At 35.0% G+C, this 17,797-nt stretch overlaps 1 protein-coding gene and 1 non-coding gene across 2 annotated transcripts in view; both read right to left on the bottom strand.

Moving 5' to 3' along the window:
• Window positions 1–17,797, bottom strand: part of DIAPH2 (diaphanous related formin 2) — a 370,213-nt gene that overhangs the window by 141,134 nt on the left and 211,282 nt on the right. Inside the window, exons 16-17 of the mRNA XM_049766649.1 lie at window positions 17,464–17,787; window positions 9,442–9,556 (exon numbers count right to left, since the gene is read on the bottom strand). Of these exons, the coding sequence (XP_049622606.1) occupies window positions 9,442–9,556; window positions 17,464–17,787 (439 nt within the window). The remainder of the gene's footprint in view (window positions 1–9,441; window positions 9,557–17,463; window positions 17,788–17,797) is intronic.
• Window positions 15,896–16,099, bottom strand: LOC125999619 (small nucleolar RNA SNORA73 family). The gene has a single exon (XR_007492132.1). It is a non-coding gene; the product is annotated as a small nucleolar RNA SNORA73 family (small nucleolar RNA).

Raw genomic sequence — 17,797 nt, 5'->3', positions numbered from 1 at the left:
GGGCATTGGTGAAGGAAAAGTTGCACTGGTGAATGGCGGTGTAATTTTTATGACTAAAACTAAAATACAAATATGTTTGTAACCATGGTGGTAAAATAAAGATATAGAAATAATAAATATTGAGGGTCCAGGGACACATTACAGTGGGTAGGACAAAACTATTGAAGGGAGGATTAAAAAATTTCTCAGTCTAAAAAGAATTCACAGTATTTGCGTTAACAAAACTGATTACTCAGAGATAAATTACACAATCCAAACATCCAATTGTAACAACAACCGCCCTACACAATACAATTGAGCAACAGACCTCTCTGTCAATAATTTCCTTAAATGTCAATGGACATTTAATACCCCCCATTAAAAGACACATAGTAGGGGATTGGATCAGAAAACAAAAATAAAAGTTTCTTGTTGACTGCAAGAAACTCACCTAAAAGTACAAGATAGATACAGGCTTACACTAAAAGAATGGAAATCAATTATTCAAGCCATTGGAAAACAAAACAAAGCAGGGACAGCCATTCTTATATCAGACCAAATTGCATTCAACGTCAAGAAAGTGCTCAGAGAAAAAGAGGGTCACTATTTACTAAATCATGGGAACACTAGATCAAGAAGTACTAAAAGTGGTCCTTTATGCACAAAATGCAGAACCAACAAAATATGTAAAGTAGTTGCTCGCAAACCTGGAGAAAATATGGAAGGAAATGTGATAGGAATATGAGACTTCAACACACCATTATCACCACTGGATAGATCCAATAAGCAAAAAACTAGCGAAGACGTAAGAGCCATAAATGAGAAACTAGAAGAACTAGGACTAATGGACTTATACTGGGTCCTCCAGACCCAAAACGCAGAATACATTTTCTTCTCAAGTGCACATGGAACATTATCTAGAATAGACCATGCCTTAGGATACAAAACTAACATGCAAAAATTCACAAATATAAGGATTATTAGAAGTACCCTATCAGAACACTATGCAACAGAGATCAAGATTGACTGTAAAAAGAAGCTGTGGAGAAAATCCAACATCTGGAGATTAAACAACATGTTGCCCAACAACAGCTAAATCAAAGATGAAATCAAGGAAGAAATAAAAAGGTTTTTGAGGGCCAGAGAGATAGTACGGAGATAGGGCATTTGCCTTGCATGCAGAAGGATGGTGGTTCAAAAACCAGCATCCCATAAGGTTCCCTGAGTCTGCCAGGAACAGTTTCTGAGTGTAGAGCCAGGAGTAACCCTGAGCATTGCCGGGTGTGACCCAAAAATAAAAAAAAAAAGATTTTTTAGACAATAATGAAGAGACAAATGGTCAAAAACTGCGGGACACAGAAAAGCAGTAATTAGAGGGAAACTCAAAGCTATACAGGCCTATGTCAGGAAAGAGGAAATGACAAAATCAACTTATTTTATTTTTTATTAATATATTTTTAAACAACTTGGTTACAAATATGATTATGGTTGGGTTTCAATCATGTAAAGAACACCCCCTTCACCAGTGAAACATTCCCATCACCAATATCCCAAATCTCCCTCCCTCCCCACCCTACCCCTGCCTATACTCTAGACAGGCTGTCTAATTCCTTCATTCATTCACATTGTTATGATATTTCTCAGTGTAGTTATTTCTCTAACTGCATTCATCACTCTTTGTGGTGAGCTTCATGTCATGGATTTTACAGCCCTCCTCTCTTTTGTCTTTGAGAATTATTGCAAAAATATCTTTTATTTTTCTTAAAACCCATAGATGAGGAGACTATCCTGCATCTATTTCTCTCCCTCTGACTTATTTCACTCAACATAATAGATTCCATGTACATCCATGTATAGGAAACATTTATGACTTCATCTTTCCTAACAGCTGTGTAATATTCCATTATATATATGTACCACAGTTTCTTTAGCCATTCATCTGTTGAAGGACATCAGGTTGTTTCCACAGTCTGACTATTTTAAATAGCACTGTAATGAATATACGTGTGAGGAAGGAATTTTTGAATTGTATTTTTGTGTTCCTAGAGTATATCCCTAGGAGTGGTATAGCTGGATCGTATGGGAACTCACTTTCCAGTTTTTGAGGAAACTTCATATCACTTTCCATAAAGATTTGACTAGATGGCATTCCCAGCAGCAGTAAATAAGAGTTTCTTTATCTCCACATTCCCCACCAGCACTGCTTGTTCTTGTTCCTTGTGATGTGCGCCAATCTCTGTAACATGAGATGGTACCTCATAGTTGTTTAGATTTGCATCTCCCTAATGACTAGTGATGTGGAGCATTTTTTTCATGTGTCTTTTAGCCATTTGTATTTCTTCTTTATCAAAATATCTGTTCATTTCTTCCCATTTTGTAATGGGATTAGATGTTTTTTTCTTGTATACTTCTGTCAGTGCCTTGTATATTTTGGTATTAGCCCCTTTTCTGATGGGTATTGGGTGAATAGTTTTTCCCATTCAGTGGGTGGCTCTTATATCCTGGACACTATTTCATTTGAGATGCAGAAGCTTCTCAGTTTAATATATTCACATTTGTTTATCTCTGCTTCATCTTGATTGGAGAGTGCTGTTTCCTCCTTAAAGATGCCTTAACTCTCAATATCATAGAGTATTTTACCAACGTGTTGTTCTATACACCTTATGGTTTCAGGTTTATCTCAAGGTCTTTAATCCATTTGGATTTTACCTTCATACATGGTGGCAGCTAGGGGTCTGAGTTCGCTGTTTTGCAAGTGGCTAACCAGTTTTGCAAACACCACTTATTTAAGAGGCTCTCTTTGCTACATTTAGGATTTCTTGATCCTTTATCAAAAATTACATGATTGTATGTCTGAGAGGCATTCTCTGAGTACTCAAGCCTATTCTACAGATCTGAGGGTCTTTTTATTCCAATACCATGCTGTTTTGATAACTATTGCTTTGTAATATAGTTTAAAATTGGGGCAAGTAATACCTCCCATCTTACATTTCCCAAGGAGTTCTTTAGCTATATGAGGGTGCTTATTGGTCCAAATGTATTTCAGAAATGTTTGATCCACTTCTTTGAAGAATATCATGAGTATATTTAGAGGGAGCACATTAAGTATGAACAATGCTTTGGGAAGTATTGCCATTATAATGATGTTAATCCTGCCAATCATGAGCAGGATATGTGTTTCCATTTTCACGTGTCCTGTCTTATTTCTTGGAGCAGGGTTTTATAATTTCTTTGTATAGGTCCTTCACATCTTTAGTCAAAATCAACATTTTAAAGTGACACCTTAAGGATCTGGAAAAACAGCAGTAAAGAGACCCAAACACAGCCCAAAAACAAGAAATAATAAAAATCAGGACAGAAATAAACAATATAATAACAAAGAAAACAATAAAAAAACAATGAGACAGAAGTTGGTTTTTCGAAAGAATAAACAAGATAGTCAAAGAGCTGGTAAGACTCAATAAAAAAACCGAAAATACCCAAATGAGTATGATCACAAATGAAATGGGAGAGATTAAAACAGAATCCTATGAAATCCAAGACATCATGAGGGCTTATTATGAACAACTCTACTCAGTTAGTTTAGAGAACCCAGAAGAAATCGACTGGTTTCTGATAAAATTTCATCTTCTGACATTTGATAAGAAGGCTGTATAAAGCTTAAGCAGGCCAATCACATCTATGAAAATTGAAACAGTTATTAAGAAACTCCAAAGAACAAAAGTCTGGGACCAGATGGTTTTATGGGTGAATTCTATCAAACATTTCGAGAAGAATAACTTCCATTGATCTTTAGGCTCTTTCAAAACACTGAAAACAGGAATCCTTCCAAAGTACTACTATAAGGCTAATATCACACTCATTCCACGAGATGGCAATGACATCATCAAGAATAAAAATTACAGATCAATCTCACTAATGAACATAGATGCAAAACTCCTCAACAACATCTTAGCAAAATGAATTCAACAATACATCAAAAAAATCATACACCATGACCAAGGGGGTTTCATTCCATGGCTGCAGTGATAATTTAACATATGCAAATCAGTCTACATCATACACCATATTAAGAACAAGAAAGTCAAAAATCAAATGATATGTCAATCGATGCAGAGAAGGCATTCGATAAAATCCAACATTCATTCATGATGAAAACACTCAGCACAGTCAGGCTGGAAGGAAGCTTCGTCAAGATAGTTACAGCTATCTACGAAGAGCCCACAGCCAACATTAAACTTAATGCTGAAAAAATGAAAGCATTTCCACTAAGTTCAGGAACTAGGCAAAGCTGTTCACTCTCTCTACTTTTATTCTACATAGTTTTAGAAGTCCTAGCAATAGCAATCAAACAATAGAAGGGAATCAAAGGAATCCAAATAGGGAAATAGGAAATCAAACTATCTGTTCTTATAGATGTTATGATGGTATACATTGAAAACCCTCAAGAGTCCACAGAAAAACTTCTACAAACAATTAACCAATACAGCAAAGTTTTTCAGATACAAAATTAATACACAAAAGAGAGTTGTGTTCCTCTACACAAATAATTAAGTAGAGAGATTTAGGAGTCAAGCCCATTTTAAATAGTATCCCAAAATATCAAGTTTCTAGGAATTAACATAAGAGAACTACAAGACCTATACCATGAAAACTTCAAAACACTTCAGAATGAAATTGAAGAGGACTAAAGAAAATAGAAGAACCCCTCATGCTCATGGGTAGGTAGAAGCAACATCCTCATAAGGACTATCTTACCTAAACTTCTTTATAGATTCAATGCAGTCCATATCCAAATTTAGGCATCATTTTTAAGGAATTAGAACAACCAATTATAAAATTCATATGGAACCACAAGGGATCCAGGTTATCCAAATCCATACTGAAAAACAAGAAGCTGGGTGGCATCTCATTACCTAACCTGAAGATTTACTAATAAACCCATAGTGATCAAAACAGCATGGTACTGAAACAAAGACAGTCTCAGGCCGATGATTTGGAAAAAAAATATCTAGGGATATACTACCAAATATACTGTCAACTAATATTTGACAAAGGAGCCAAGAACTTGAAATGGAACAAAGACAGTCTCCAACAAATGGTGTTGGAACAACTGGATAACCACTTGAAAGAAATAAAAGATTGATTCATGCCTCACACCTTACACAAAAGTCAACTCAAAATGGATCAAATACCTTGAAATCAGACAGAAAACTATAAAATTCATTGAGGAAAAAATAGGCAGACTATATCAAGACTTATATATCAAAAATTTGATGATAGAATGCCAATGGCAAGAACTTTAGCATCAAACCTAAAAAAAAAAACAAGACTACATCAAACTAAAAATGTATCAGCATGGTAAAAGCAACCTTGGTTAAAACTAAAAGGCAGCTAATGGAATGGGAAAAAAATTTGCACTCAACACATCAGATAAATTGTTGATATCTAGGGTATAAAAAGCAGAGGGGCTGGAGAGATAGCATGGAGGTAAGGCATTTGCTTCACATGCAGAGGATGGTGGTTCAAATCCCGGCATCCATATGGTCCCCTGAGCCTGCCAGGAGCGATTTCTGAGTGTAGAGCCAGGAGTAACCCCTGAGCGCTGCCAAGTGTGACCCAAAAACCAAAAAAAAAAAAAAAAGCTCTCAGAAAGGTTAACTCCAAAACGTCTAGTAAAACCGTAGAAAATGGGGAGAAAGAATAAATAGACAATTCTCTGAGAAAGATCAACAAATAGCTAATAGACTCATGAAAACATGTTCACCATCACTCTTCATTAGGAAAATCCAAATTAAGACAACAATGAGTTAACACATTACACCCGTGAGGATGACAAACATCAAAAATAACGTGACCATGGGCCAGAGATATAGTACAGTAGTAAGGCGTTTGTTTGCCTTGCACATGGCCAATATAGGATGGACCCTGGTTTGAATCCTGGCATCCCATATAGTGCCCAAGCATGCCAGGACCAAGTTCTGAGCGTACAGCCATGAGTAACCCCTGTGCACTGCTGGGTGTAGCCCCCCCCCCAAAAAAAAAGTAAATAAATAAAATAGCATGACCAATCTCTATTGGTGGGAATATGGTAAGAAAGGAACACTCATCCACTCGGGAATGCTGCCTAGTCAAACCTCTATGGTATGGACGGTGCTCAGTAAAGTCAGAATTGAGCTGCCATATGACCCACCCAGCAATCGCACTCCTGGGTATCTATACCCAAGACAGAAGGACATTCATCCCAAAGTATGTATGCACTCCACTATTCTTCGCAGCACTCAGAACAATAGCCAAGATTTGGAACCAACCTTAATGTCCAACAACAGATAAGTGGATCATGAAGATATGTACTTATACACAATAAAATACTACATAGCAGTTAAAAAATGATACAATCATGGATTTTGCAGCAACATGGATGGGTCTAGAAAATGTTATGCTAAATGAAGTAAGCCACTGTACTATTTCTCCAACCACTCCTCAATTTTTGTGTCTCACATCTGACTGTGCTCAGGCATCAGTACTACAAGAGATAAAACTGGTATAAGCTGAATATAACGTGAATGCACTACTTGCTATACTATTTTTCTAGTCCCTACACACATGTAAATTTTTCTTATATGTATATAAAGAACATTACTAACTCATCCACTTAGTTAATACTACGAGAGCAGCTGGCTTAAAGGAGCAACTGGATTTATTAATCAATATCTTTACAAGAATTGCAAAAAATTTACATAAATAAATCTTTTTTTTGAGATTTAAAAATAATTTTTATTTTTATTTTTAAATGGATTTTTGATTTTTCATTTATTTTTTAAATATTTTTATTTATTTAAACATCTTGATTACAAATGATTGTGATTAGGTTTCAGTCATGTAAAGAACACCCCCCGTCTCCAGTGCAACATTCCCACCACCAATGTCCCAAATCTCCTTCCATCCCACCCCCCCTCCTGTACTCTAGACAGGTTTTCCAGTTCCCCCATTCATTCTTTTTTTTAAATATATTTTTTAAGTAACATGATCATATTTTGGTTACATAAATAAATCTAACCTGCCTTTATTACCTGTCTCCTAAGGTTTTGTGTGTGTGTGGGGGGGGGGGGTGCCCACAGCAAGCAGTGCTTGAGAGTACTTACTCTGAACATAAAAATGGGGATGGTAGCATCCAAAGCCAGTGTCTGACCAGTTATACTAGTTTGTTAAGCCCTCAGTCCTTATGTTCACAAAGGTATACTTAATTCACATTATTAATACATTGAAATGGCAAAAGACTAGAACTTACCTAGAAAGCCATGAACAGTAAACTGTTAAATAAATTATTATTTTTTACTTATCAGAGAATTCTATTTAGCATATAAAAAGAACACAGTATATAAACAAATTGCTATGATATAATATAAAATGTGCTACTCATAATTCGTTTTCTTATATATGGAGAGTATTACACTAGTGAAATGAGTGAAAGGGTGAGGAATAAATTGAATGATCTCACTCAATTTGTGAGACATATGGAAAAAGAGATAGTATGGCAATAAGATCCAGAGACAATTGAGGACCACTCATTGGTAGGGAACTTGTCACAAATAATGGAGCAGTGCAGTTACAATAGATAAGGGACCACTATGACAATGACTATTATAGTTGAAATATCAGGGGCCAGCGAGGTGGTGATAGAGGTAAGGTGTCTGCCTTGCAAGCGCTAGCCAAGGAAGGACCGTGGTTTGATCCCCTGGCATCCCATATGGTCCCCCCAAGCCAGGGGCAATTTCTGAGTGCTTAGCCAGGAGTAACCCCTGAGCATCAAATGGGTATGGCCCCCCAAAAAAGAAATATCAAACTGGAGAAGGATGGGGTAGCTGAAAGAAGATAAAGTGATATGCATGGTACCTCTTCATTAACAGTAGTGCAAATCAGTGTCTAAAAAAGGAAAAATGGAAGATGTGTATGTGTGAGTGTATATATAGGTGTATAGTTATATAGATATGGGGGGAATAATAGTCTACCCAGAGGCAGGCAGTGGGGAGGACAGAAGGAAAACTGGAAAATGGGCACAGATAAAGGGGTGTACATTGTATGATGGAAACTCAATCATGAAAAAATGTTGTAACCACACTTGTTAATTAAAGTATTTAATCATTTAAAAAAGCAAAAATGCACTAAATGAAAGGAATCAAAATAAAAGTTATACAACCATATATACTCCTAGAAGCATAAAATATTCATATATATATATATATTTTTTTATTTTGGGGGCAAGCCTGAAAGTGCTAATGTGTTACTCATGGCTCTGCATTTATAAACCAATCTAAGTGGTACTCTGAGGACAATATGCCTGGGGATAGAACCTAGGAAGGCTGTATGTAAAGCAACTGCACTGTACTGTATCGCAGACACTGTATAAGCATTATTTGCATGAATACCCTGATATAAGCATATCCTACTTTTTTCATATATAAAGTAGTATAACGAAGAGCAATTCCTGGAGTCACTGAAAAAACATTAAGATGTATTTTTTGATGTTTACATCAATATTTACATGATTAATTTCTAGGGTTTGTTACAGAAAATCTAGGCAAAATATAGTTAAGAAGCTAATTCACAGACTAATTGTATGAAATAAAACATTTATAAGATGTAAAATCTGCCCTAGTTTGAAAAAATATTATATTTAATTAAATTACAAAATCTGTTATAATTGACAATATAACATTAATATTAAAAGCCAAAAATTCAAAAATTTTACTGAAATGGAATGTTAAAAATTCAAAAGATTTTACAAATGATGGAGCCGAAGCAATAGCACAGTGGTAGGTCATTTGCCTTGCACATGGCTGACCCAGGACAGACCTTGGTTTGATCCACGGCATTCCATTTCGTCCCCAGGAACAATTTCTGAGTGCATAGCCAGGAGTAACCCCTGAGTGTCACTGGGTGTGACCCACAAATTAAAAAAAAATATTTTACAAATGTAATCATAATATAATATCAAATAAGAATTATATAAATATTAAGGATTATATATTATATTAATTCAGATAATATGATTATTGAATAAATAACATTTTTAAAGAAACTAAATTGGTGAGTAATACAAATATAAGAGGAAAGAAATAAATGAGCATCAATCTTATTTCAATTTCATGACATCTTAAAGTCATTAATACTTTATTACAATTTTATTACTATGTATATATCAAAATATTCATATCAGTATTTCTCAGTAAAAATTATTTCAAAGCAGAGAAGACCAACATACTAAAAAACAGAAAACAAGTACTACAGTTTTAGATGAAAAATCAAATATATGCAAATTAAGTAAAAATAAAAATTCTTACATAAATTTATCTGTGAACAGTGCAGTGCAGAAAAATATTTATAAAATTATTCTCAGATATTTTTGTTACAGTGCTTGATTCAAAGTGTAAATTGTGAACTTATACTTAAAAAATGTACCTTTTATTTGCGTGGCAAAATTCAGTGCTAATTTTGCAAAGAGATCAGCATTTTCAAACTTGTCCTCCTTAGCTTTTAACCAGAAACAGTTCTCAGATAAATCTTTGGGTTCAATCTGAAAGACAAATTAAATGTAAATTAAATAAAGTAAATAAAGATAAATATAATTAAATATCTAAATAATTTATATTTAATTTTCAAATAATTCTGTTTTAATAGGCTTAATAACAGCTCATCCATGTAAATATCTACAAAATTTATTTTAGGAAATATATAAATTAATGCCATTAAGGACATTTTTATTAAGAAAATAACAATTATATTGTTATGATGAGAAGATATATTATCAGTAGCTGATACTGCAAACTACATTTTAAAAATCTACTGTATTGGTTTCTCAAAAAAATATGAACAGATCTTCCATTTGAAACCAAAATTCAATTTATTGGCATAGATATCCCCAAAACAAAACAAAATCTTATTCAAAAAGTTATATGCAAACCTTTGAAAAAGATGCATGCAAATCTTTGACTACTGTATTTGTTAATACAACACTTAGAATATAGAAATAACCTAAACCAAATAAATGTTCATTAACAAATATTTAGAATAAATAAATTGTCGTATATAAACATACAATGGAATAATAAACAGAAATAAGGAATGATAAAATGATGTGATGCACTGAAACTTAGATAAAACTGAGGGTGTCATGCAAAGTGAAGCCAAAAGGAAAGGGATAAATACCAGGTGTTCTCATGGTATATGGTATACAGAGTAGCGAAACAAGGCAATGGAAGGTCTCATTGAAGGCAAACCCTTGGCCCTGTATTACAGAAATTAGAATGTCAGTAAAAAGGAGGGAATGATGGGGCTGAGGTGAAGAGAAAAAGTATCCAGAATGGTAGTAACAGGGGGACAAAATCAGCGACTTGGAAATTATATATTGACATCATAATGCATACATATGGAATATGTATAACAATTAAAATATAAGATTAAAAAATTAAAACATAATCATGCACACATACAATTGGGTCATTAACTTCTGGGCATTATATATTGGAATAGTGTATATAATAAAAATAACTACATGTGAACATACATATATTTTACTATAAATGAAGCATAAAATATGCTTAACAACACAACTGAGTCTTAAATCTGGTTAAACCAATTTATTATATTGATATTATGTTATATCAAATATGTTCATGAATCTTACATTTACCTTACTGTAGTCAGGTTAATTATATTTTTGTTAATAGTAGTAATTCCTACTGTTAGGGAGTTATATAATTATTTTTATTTATTATTTCTCTTTATGTAAGCACCATGATTAGATACATGATTATAGTTGGGTTTCAGTCATGAAAAGAGCACCCACTTTCACCAGTGCAACATTCACCATCACCAATGCCCCTTGTCTCCCTACTTCCCCACCCCCTACCTGTAATTGAGACAGGCATTCTACTTCTCTCACTCATTAACATGTCATGATAGTTATTGTAGTCATCTCTACTACACTCACAACACTTTGTGGTGACCTAATCATCCAGAGCCAGTCTTTCCAGTCCTCATCTCTGTTGTCTCTGGGCATTATTACAAATAATTAAAAAAAAACCTTAGATGAGTGAGATTATTCTGTGGCTCTCTACCTCTGACTTACTTCAATCAAGATAATAGATTTCATGTAGATCCATGTATAGGAAAATTTCATGACCTCATCTCTCTTGATGGTTGCATAATATTCCATTGTATCACAGTTTCTTTAGCCATTCTTTTGTTGTTGAAGGACATCTTGGTTGTTTCCATAGTCTGCCTATTGTAAATAGGCTTCAATGACTATAGTTATGAGAAGGCATTTTTGAATTGTATTTTGTGATTCTATGGTATATCCTAGTAGTGGTATAGATGAGTCATATGGGAGCTCAATTTCCATTTTTTTTCTTATTAAGTTCTATCAGTACCTTGTATATTTTCGATTCTAGCCCCTTGTCTGATGGGTATTGGGTGAATAGTTTCTCCCTTTCTGAGTATGGCTTTTGAATCCTAGAAACTATTTTCTTTGAGGTGCAGAAGCTTCTCAGCTTAATATAGTCCCATTTGTTTATCTCTGCTTCCACTGGTTTGGTGAATGCTTTTTCCTCATTGAAGATGCATTTAATCTCAATGTCATGGAGTGTTTTACATACATTTTGTTCTATATAACTATGGCTTTAAGCCAATGGAATATTATGCAGCCATCAGAAGAGATGAAGTCATGAAATTTTCCTATATGTAGATGTACAAAGAATCTATTATGCTGAGCAATATAATTCAGAGGGAGAGGGATAGATACAAAATAGTCTCACTCATCTATGGATTTTAAGAAAATTTAAAGATATTATTGTAATAAGGCCCAGAGATAATACAGTTAAGGGGTGGAAGGGCAGGAAGAACTGCCTCACAACTTGAAGCTCACCACAAAAGTGGTGAATGCTATTAGGGAAATTAATACACTAACAACTAGCATGACAATGTTAAAGAATGAGAGAAGTAGAATGCCTGTCTATAATTCTGGCAAGGATGGGTGAGGAGGGGGGCACTAGTGGTGGGAATGTTGCGCTGGTAAAGGGGTGTATTCTGTTTTAGACTGAAACCTAACTACAATCATGCTTGTAATCATGGCACTTAAATAAAATTTTAATATATTTTTAAAATATGGTGTAAAGAAAGAAAAAACAAAACAAAAATAGAATGGGTGTTGGACCTTATCCAATGCTATCTCTGCATCTATTGATATGATTCTGTGGTTTTAATTTTTGTTGATATGGTGTATTATGTTGGTTGATTTAAATATGTTAAACAATCCTTGCATTCTTGGAATGAAAACTACTTTGTTATAATATATGACCTTATTAATGAGGCATTGGATCCTATTTGCTAGAATTTTGTTGAGGATCTTTGCTTCTGTGTTCATCAGGGATATTGGTCTATAGTTTTTTTTTTTTCCAGCATCTCTATCTGGTTTTGTTATCAAGGTGATGTTAGCTTCAGAAAAACTATTTGGGAGTGTTCCTGATTCTTCAATTTCATGAAAGAGCCTGAAAATCATTGTCAGTCGTTCTTCTTGAAAGGTTTGAAAGAATTTATTAGTTCATTAATCTATCTGGGCCTGGGCTTTTATTTTTTGGAACAGCTGTTGATTAGCACTTTAATCCCTCAATAGTGATGGGTCTGATTAGATATTCTAGATCATCCTAGTTTAACCATAGATGATTATAAGAGTCCAAAAATTTATCCTTTTCTTTCAGGTTTTTATGTTTTATGGCATAGAGTTTCTCAAATTAGTCACTGGTCTGTAGTGACCAACCACTTTTTCATTTTTAATATGGTTTATTTATTAAGTTTCTCTCTCTATTTCAGGGGTCTCAAATTTGCGGCCTGCGGGCCGTTTGTGGCCCTCCGTACAACATTTTGTGGCCCTGTCCTAGAGGAATATTTTTGTTTTGTTTTGTTTTAGTTGTTTGGGTCACACCCCCAATGTTCAAGGCTTACTACTGACTTTGCACTCAAGGATCACCCTGACTTTGCCTCCTGCGGCCCACAGCTAAATTGAGTTTGAGACCCCTGCAGTCTATTTCTTTGTGAGTTTTGCTAGTTCTGAATCAAACTTGTTTATGTTTTTCAAAGAACCAACTTTTGCTTCTGTTGATTTTTCAGATTGTTTTTATTTTGCATTTCCACTTCATTGATTCCTGCTCTAAGTTTTGTTATTTCCTCTGCCTGCCAAGTTTTGGTTCCTTTTGGTGGTAATTTTCTACTTTTATTAGCTGTGGTATTAAGCTTTTATATAGGCCCCTTGTTCCTTTCTGATGTTTGCTTGCAAGATTATAAATTTCCTCTTAGTATTGTTTTTGCTTTTTCCCATAAATTCTGGTAATTTGTGTCTTCATTGTCATTTGTTTCCAAAAGTGTTTGGATTTCCTCTTTGATTTCATCTCTGTCCCATTAGGTGTTTAATTGTTTTGATTTTGAGTTTATGTTTGTTCTGACTATTCATTTGTTTCTTGTAGACAGCATAATGTTTGATTCAACTTTTTGATCCATTTTTCCACTCTGTGTCTCTTAATTGGTGATTTAGTCCATTGACATTTAGAGAGACAATTGTATTGGGTTTTAGAGTTTTGTGTATCTCTTGGTCTATCTTGTCTTACAGTAGACCTTTCAGTTTTATTTATGGCTTGTTTTGTGTCTGTAAAGTTTCTGAGCTGTTGTTTATCTGTGAAGCTGTGTACTTCCTTAAAACCTGAAAGTGAGTCTGGCTTTGTGCAATATTCTAGGCAAAGCATTCATTTTGTTGATTTTTGTCACTATATACTACCACGGTTTTCTAGCCTTGAGGATTTCTTGCGACAGGTCTGTTGTAAATCTTTAGGATGCTTCTTTGAATGTAATTTCCTGTTTTGATCTTGTAGCTCTCAGTATTCTATCCCTATCTGTGGGATTCATCATTTTGACTAGGATGTGTCTTGGGGTGCTTTTCTTCGGGTGTCTTTTAGCTGGTACTCTTCTAGCAAGTAGGATTAGGTTGCATGCAATACAGATACTCCTTGCTTAATGACCAAGTTCCGTTTCAACGACTTGGTCGTTAAGCGAATTGGTCTTTAAGTGAGGAACTGTATTACTGTATACAGTAGTACAGTAGTACAGTAGTACAGTATATACATAGTACTTGACAATACAGTATTCTGAATAAATAAAATAACAAGAAAGATAAAATTGAAAACTTCCACTTGTTTTAATTTGCATAGGTTGTGTAATTTACACACAGTACTGCAATATATTACAGAACTTAAAGTTAATAAAGTAGGTACAGTAAAGCACCAAAAACCACAGTACTGTACAGTGTACAAGATGGGAAAAGGATATTCATCTTCCTCTGCCAGGTTCTGCTGTGCTTCCAATTCTATTAAATCTTTGGTAGTAAGCTCTCCCTCCCTGTTTTGCACTAATTCCTCAATATTTTCCACCTCAACTTCTAAATTAAGCACTTTAGCAAGTTCCATACTTGTTTTATTTATGGAATCAACATGTTCATCTTTCTCAAAAACTGCAACATTGTTCACAAAACGTTTTAGCCAATTTTTCCATATACCTTGCATACACTTTTCTGTCACTTCCTTCTAAGAGGACTCAATGTTGTTTATGCAGTCTAAAATGTTGTATGAACTCCAAAAATCACTAAGAATTATACCATCATTTCTGTTGCTGCTACAGCTTTGGAAAAATTTGTATGTAAATAGTATGCTTTAAATGTGGCTATGGCCCTATGGTCCATTGGCTGAAGGATTAAAGTTGTGTTTTTAGGTAAATATACTGTACAGTATAGCTGTTTATAACGTTTTTTCTTTGCACCGCAAAAAATAATTTACTGCTGAAATGTGAATACTGATCAGGAAAACAGCAGTACCAGACCTCAGAATAGTGTACATCAGCCATGAATGACATTGAGTCGCAGGGCCGCTACCACATTCTAGCATATACCATCGGTGAGATAGTCATAAGTGTGAGCAATCATAACAGTGAAGACATGGTTGCAAGTGCGAGCAGTCGCTAAACAGGTAGGTAGTTAAGCGAGGAGTATCTGTATTTAGTTCTGGGAATTTCTCTGCAATGATGTCCTTGACTCTTAATCCTTCCTGGGGATTTTCTTTCTGTGTCTTTGGGACTCCAATGATTCTTATGTTGTTTCCATTGAATTATCAAAGACTTCTATTTTCATGGGTTCACATTCTTTGAGTATTTTTCCAATGTCTAATCATTTGCTTTAAAGCTCTTTTCCAATCTTCTCTGCTGTATGGAGTTGTTTTGCATTTACTTTTCCAGCTCACTGATTCTTTCCTAAGGTGTTACTCTATTGCAGAGGCTTTCCACTAAAGTTTTAAGTTGATCTACTGAGTTTTGCACACCTGTTATTTCAGTTTGGAGTTTATGATTTCTGTGGTTGTGGTCTCTTCAGATCTATTTATGTTTTTCTTTAATTTCTATGAGGATTCTTCATATTTCTTCCTAAACTCCTTATCAGAGAAGCTAACTATGTGATTTCTTCTTCTCAGGTCTTCAGAGCTGCCATCTTTATTCTCTATGCATGCTGTTGGTCTGCATTGTTTCACCATTATTTCACTGGTAGTGTGGTTTTTTCTACATATAATGGTGGAGTCCATTGGCTATAAGGTGTGCGCAGCCACAGAACAGTGGAGCTGTGCACTTCTGAAACCACGCTTTGTTGGTGGGGACAGCCTACCTTGCTGGTGAGCCTTGATGGGCTTAAGTTTGTGATTTCTTCCTCTGTAGCCTCACGCAGGAAATTAGGAAGTCAAGTTAGTTATGTAATTTAACTAACATTTTAGTAAAACTTATTCACTGGCAATTGTAATATTAAATGTTTTAGAACTATTCTTTTTTTTTCTGTTGTTTCCTGCATGGTTTGTTTCCTCAGTCATGGTCCAGAGGACACTGAGAAGTTGTAGGAATATGCAGGCGCAGTCTTGAGGGCCAGCTTGATCTCCAACAGCGTGGAAAGGGACTGTACATCCTGGGGCAGAGCCCTATGCTCCCCTGCGCCACCTGGACAGTGCCCGGGGAGAGTGACCTCCCGGGATATCCACGTGGGTTTTAGAACTATTCTTAACTAAATCCTAAATTTTCTTTTTTTTTTTTTTTTTTTGGTTTGTGCCATATCAGAGGTTGTGAAAAACTATTTTGGGTGTAAAACAGGGGTTTAAAATATCTTCAAGAAACAAATTACTGAGTTAGTCTCAGTAGAAATAATGTTTTTATTTAATATTTCCAAAGAGGGGCTGGAATGATCACACAATGGGTAAGGTATTTGCCTTGCATGCAGCCAACTTGAAGTTTTTTCCCACAGGCATCCCATATGGTTTCACAAACCTGCCAGAAGTGATTTCTGAGCACAGAACCAGCTGTAACCCCTGAGCCCCACCAGTTGTAATACAAATACAAATTAAAATAAAAGATTTCCAAATACATTTTACCAAGAGACAGAGAGAAATTGAGAGAGAAGAGAAAAAAGTTTACCAAAGAATTTAAGGAAATCATTGTTTTCCTTTTATCTAGATATTTAAAATATTCTCTAAAGATGAAGTCATGAAATTTTCCTATACATGGATGGACAAGGAAACTATTATGCTGAGTGAAATAAGACAGAGGGAGAGAAATAGACATGGAATAGTCTCACTCATGTATGGGTTTTAAGAAAAATAAAAGAGATTATTAAAATAATGACCAGAGACAACAGATATGAGGGCTAGAAGGACCAGCTCATGATATGAAGCTCACTACAAAGACTGGTGAGTTCAGTTAGAGAAATAACTACACTAACAGCTATCATGACAATGTTAAAAGTTAGAGAAATAGAATGCATGTCTTTAAAACAAGTAGGGATTGGGAGAGGAGTAAGACAAGGGGCATTGGTCGTGGTGTATGTTGCAGTGGAGATGAAGAATTAGTGGTGCGATTGTTGTACTGGTGAAGATGTTCATTTTATGACTAAAACCAAAGTACAAGCATGTTTTTAATTATGGTGCCTAAATAAAGATAATATTCAAAATAAAATAAATATTGTGTAAATCAGTTTCACATCGATTTTCCTATGGTTTCTACATTAATTTTAAATTATCTATCAAGTTTCTAATTATTTAAGTAATGAGTTTAAAGATAAATAGGATCTCACAAAAATTATATCAAAGATTTGGCACTTGCTTGAATTCAATTGGCTGACTCAGGTTTGATCACAAACAGCAAATTTGGTCCCCCTATATTAAATCGAGTGACATCTGACCAAATAATCAGGAATAAGGTCTGAAAATAGTCAAAGATGTCGCACCCAAAAAATGAAAATATAATAAAAGACTTAATAGATATAATCTAAAAAGTTATAATGCTTGTTCATATAAATGTAATTATTATGTTAATTATCAACTAGCCTAAAAATAAAAAATCCAATCATAATAATACCTTTGACCAATTGATTCTCTTCATGGAAACCTCAGGTTTATATACTTTCTTCTGCTTCATTCCATAAGGTAAGGCAAGTGTTACTCCTGGGGGAGGAGGAATTCCTCCAAGTACAGGTGGTGGTGGAGGAGGTCCCCCTAACAAAGGTGGTGGTGGTGGTGGTGGTGGTGGTATACCACACATTCCAGGTAAGGGAGGTGGAGGAGGAGGCGGGGGTCCTCCAGGAAGTGGAGGTGGTGGTGGAGGTGGTGGTGGAGGTGGTCCACTACTGGATAGTGAAGGTGGTGGTGGAGGGCCTGGAATTCCTGATGAATTTGAAGATCCCTGAAATATG

This window comes from Suncus etruscus, chromosome X, assembly GCF_024139225.1.
Source record: "Suncus etruscus isolate mSunEtr1 chromosome X, mSunEtr1.pri.cur, whole genome shotgun sequence".
Classification (NCBI taxonomy): domain Eukaryota; kingdom Metazoa; phylum Chordata; class Mammalia; order Eulipotyphla; family Soricidae; genus Suncus; species Suncus etruscus.
Note: the sequence above shows the minus strand (reverse complement) of the source record. Positions and strands in the feature narration are given on the sequence as shown.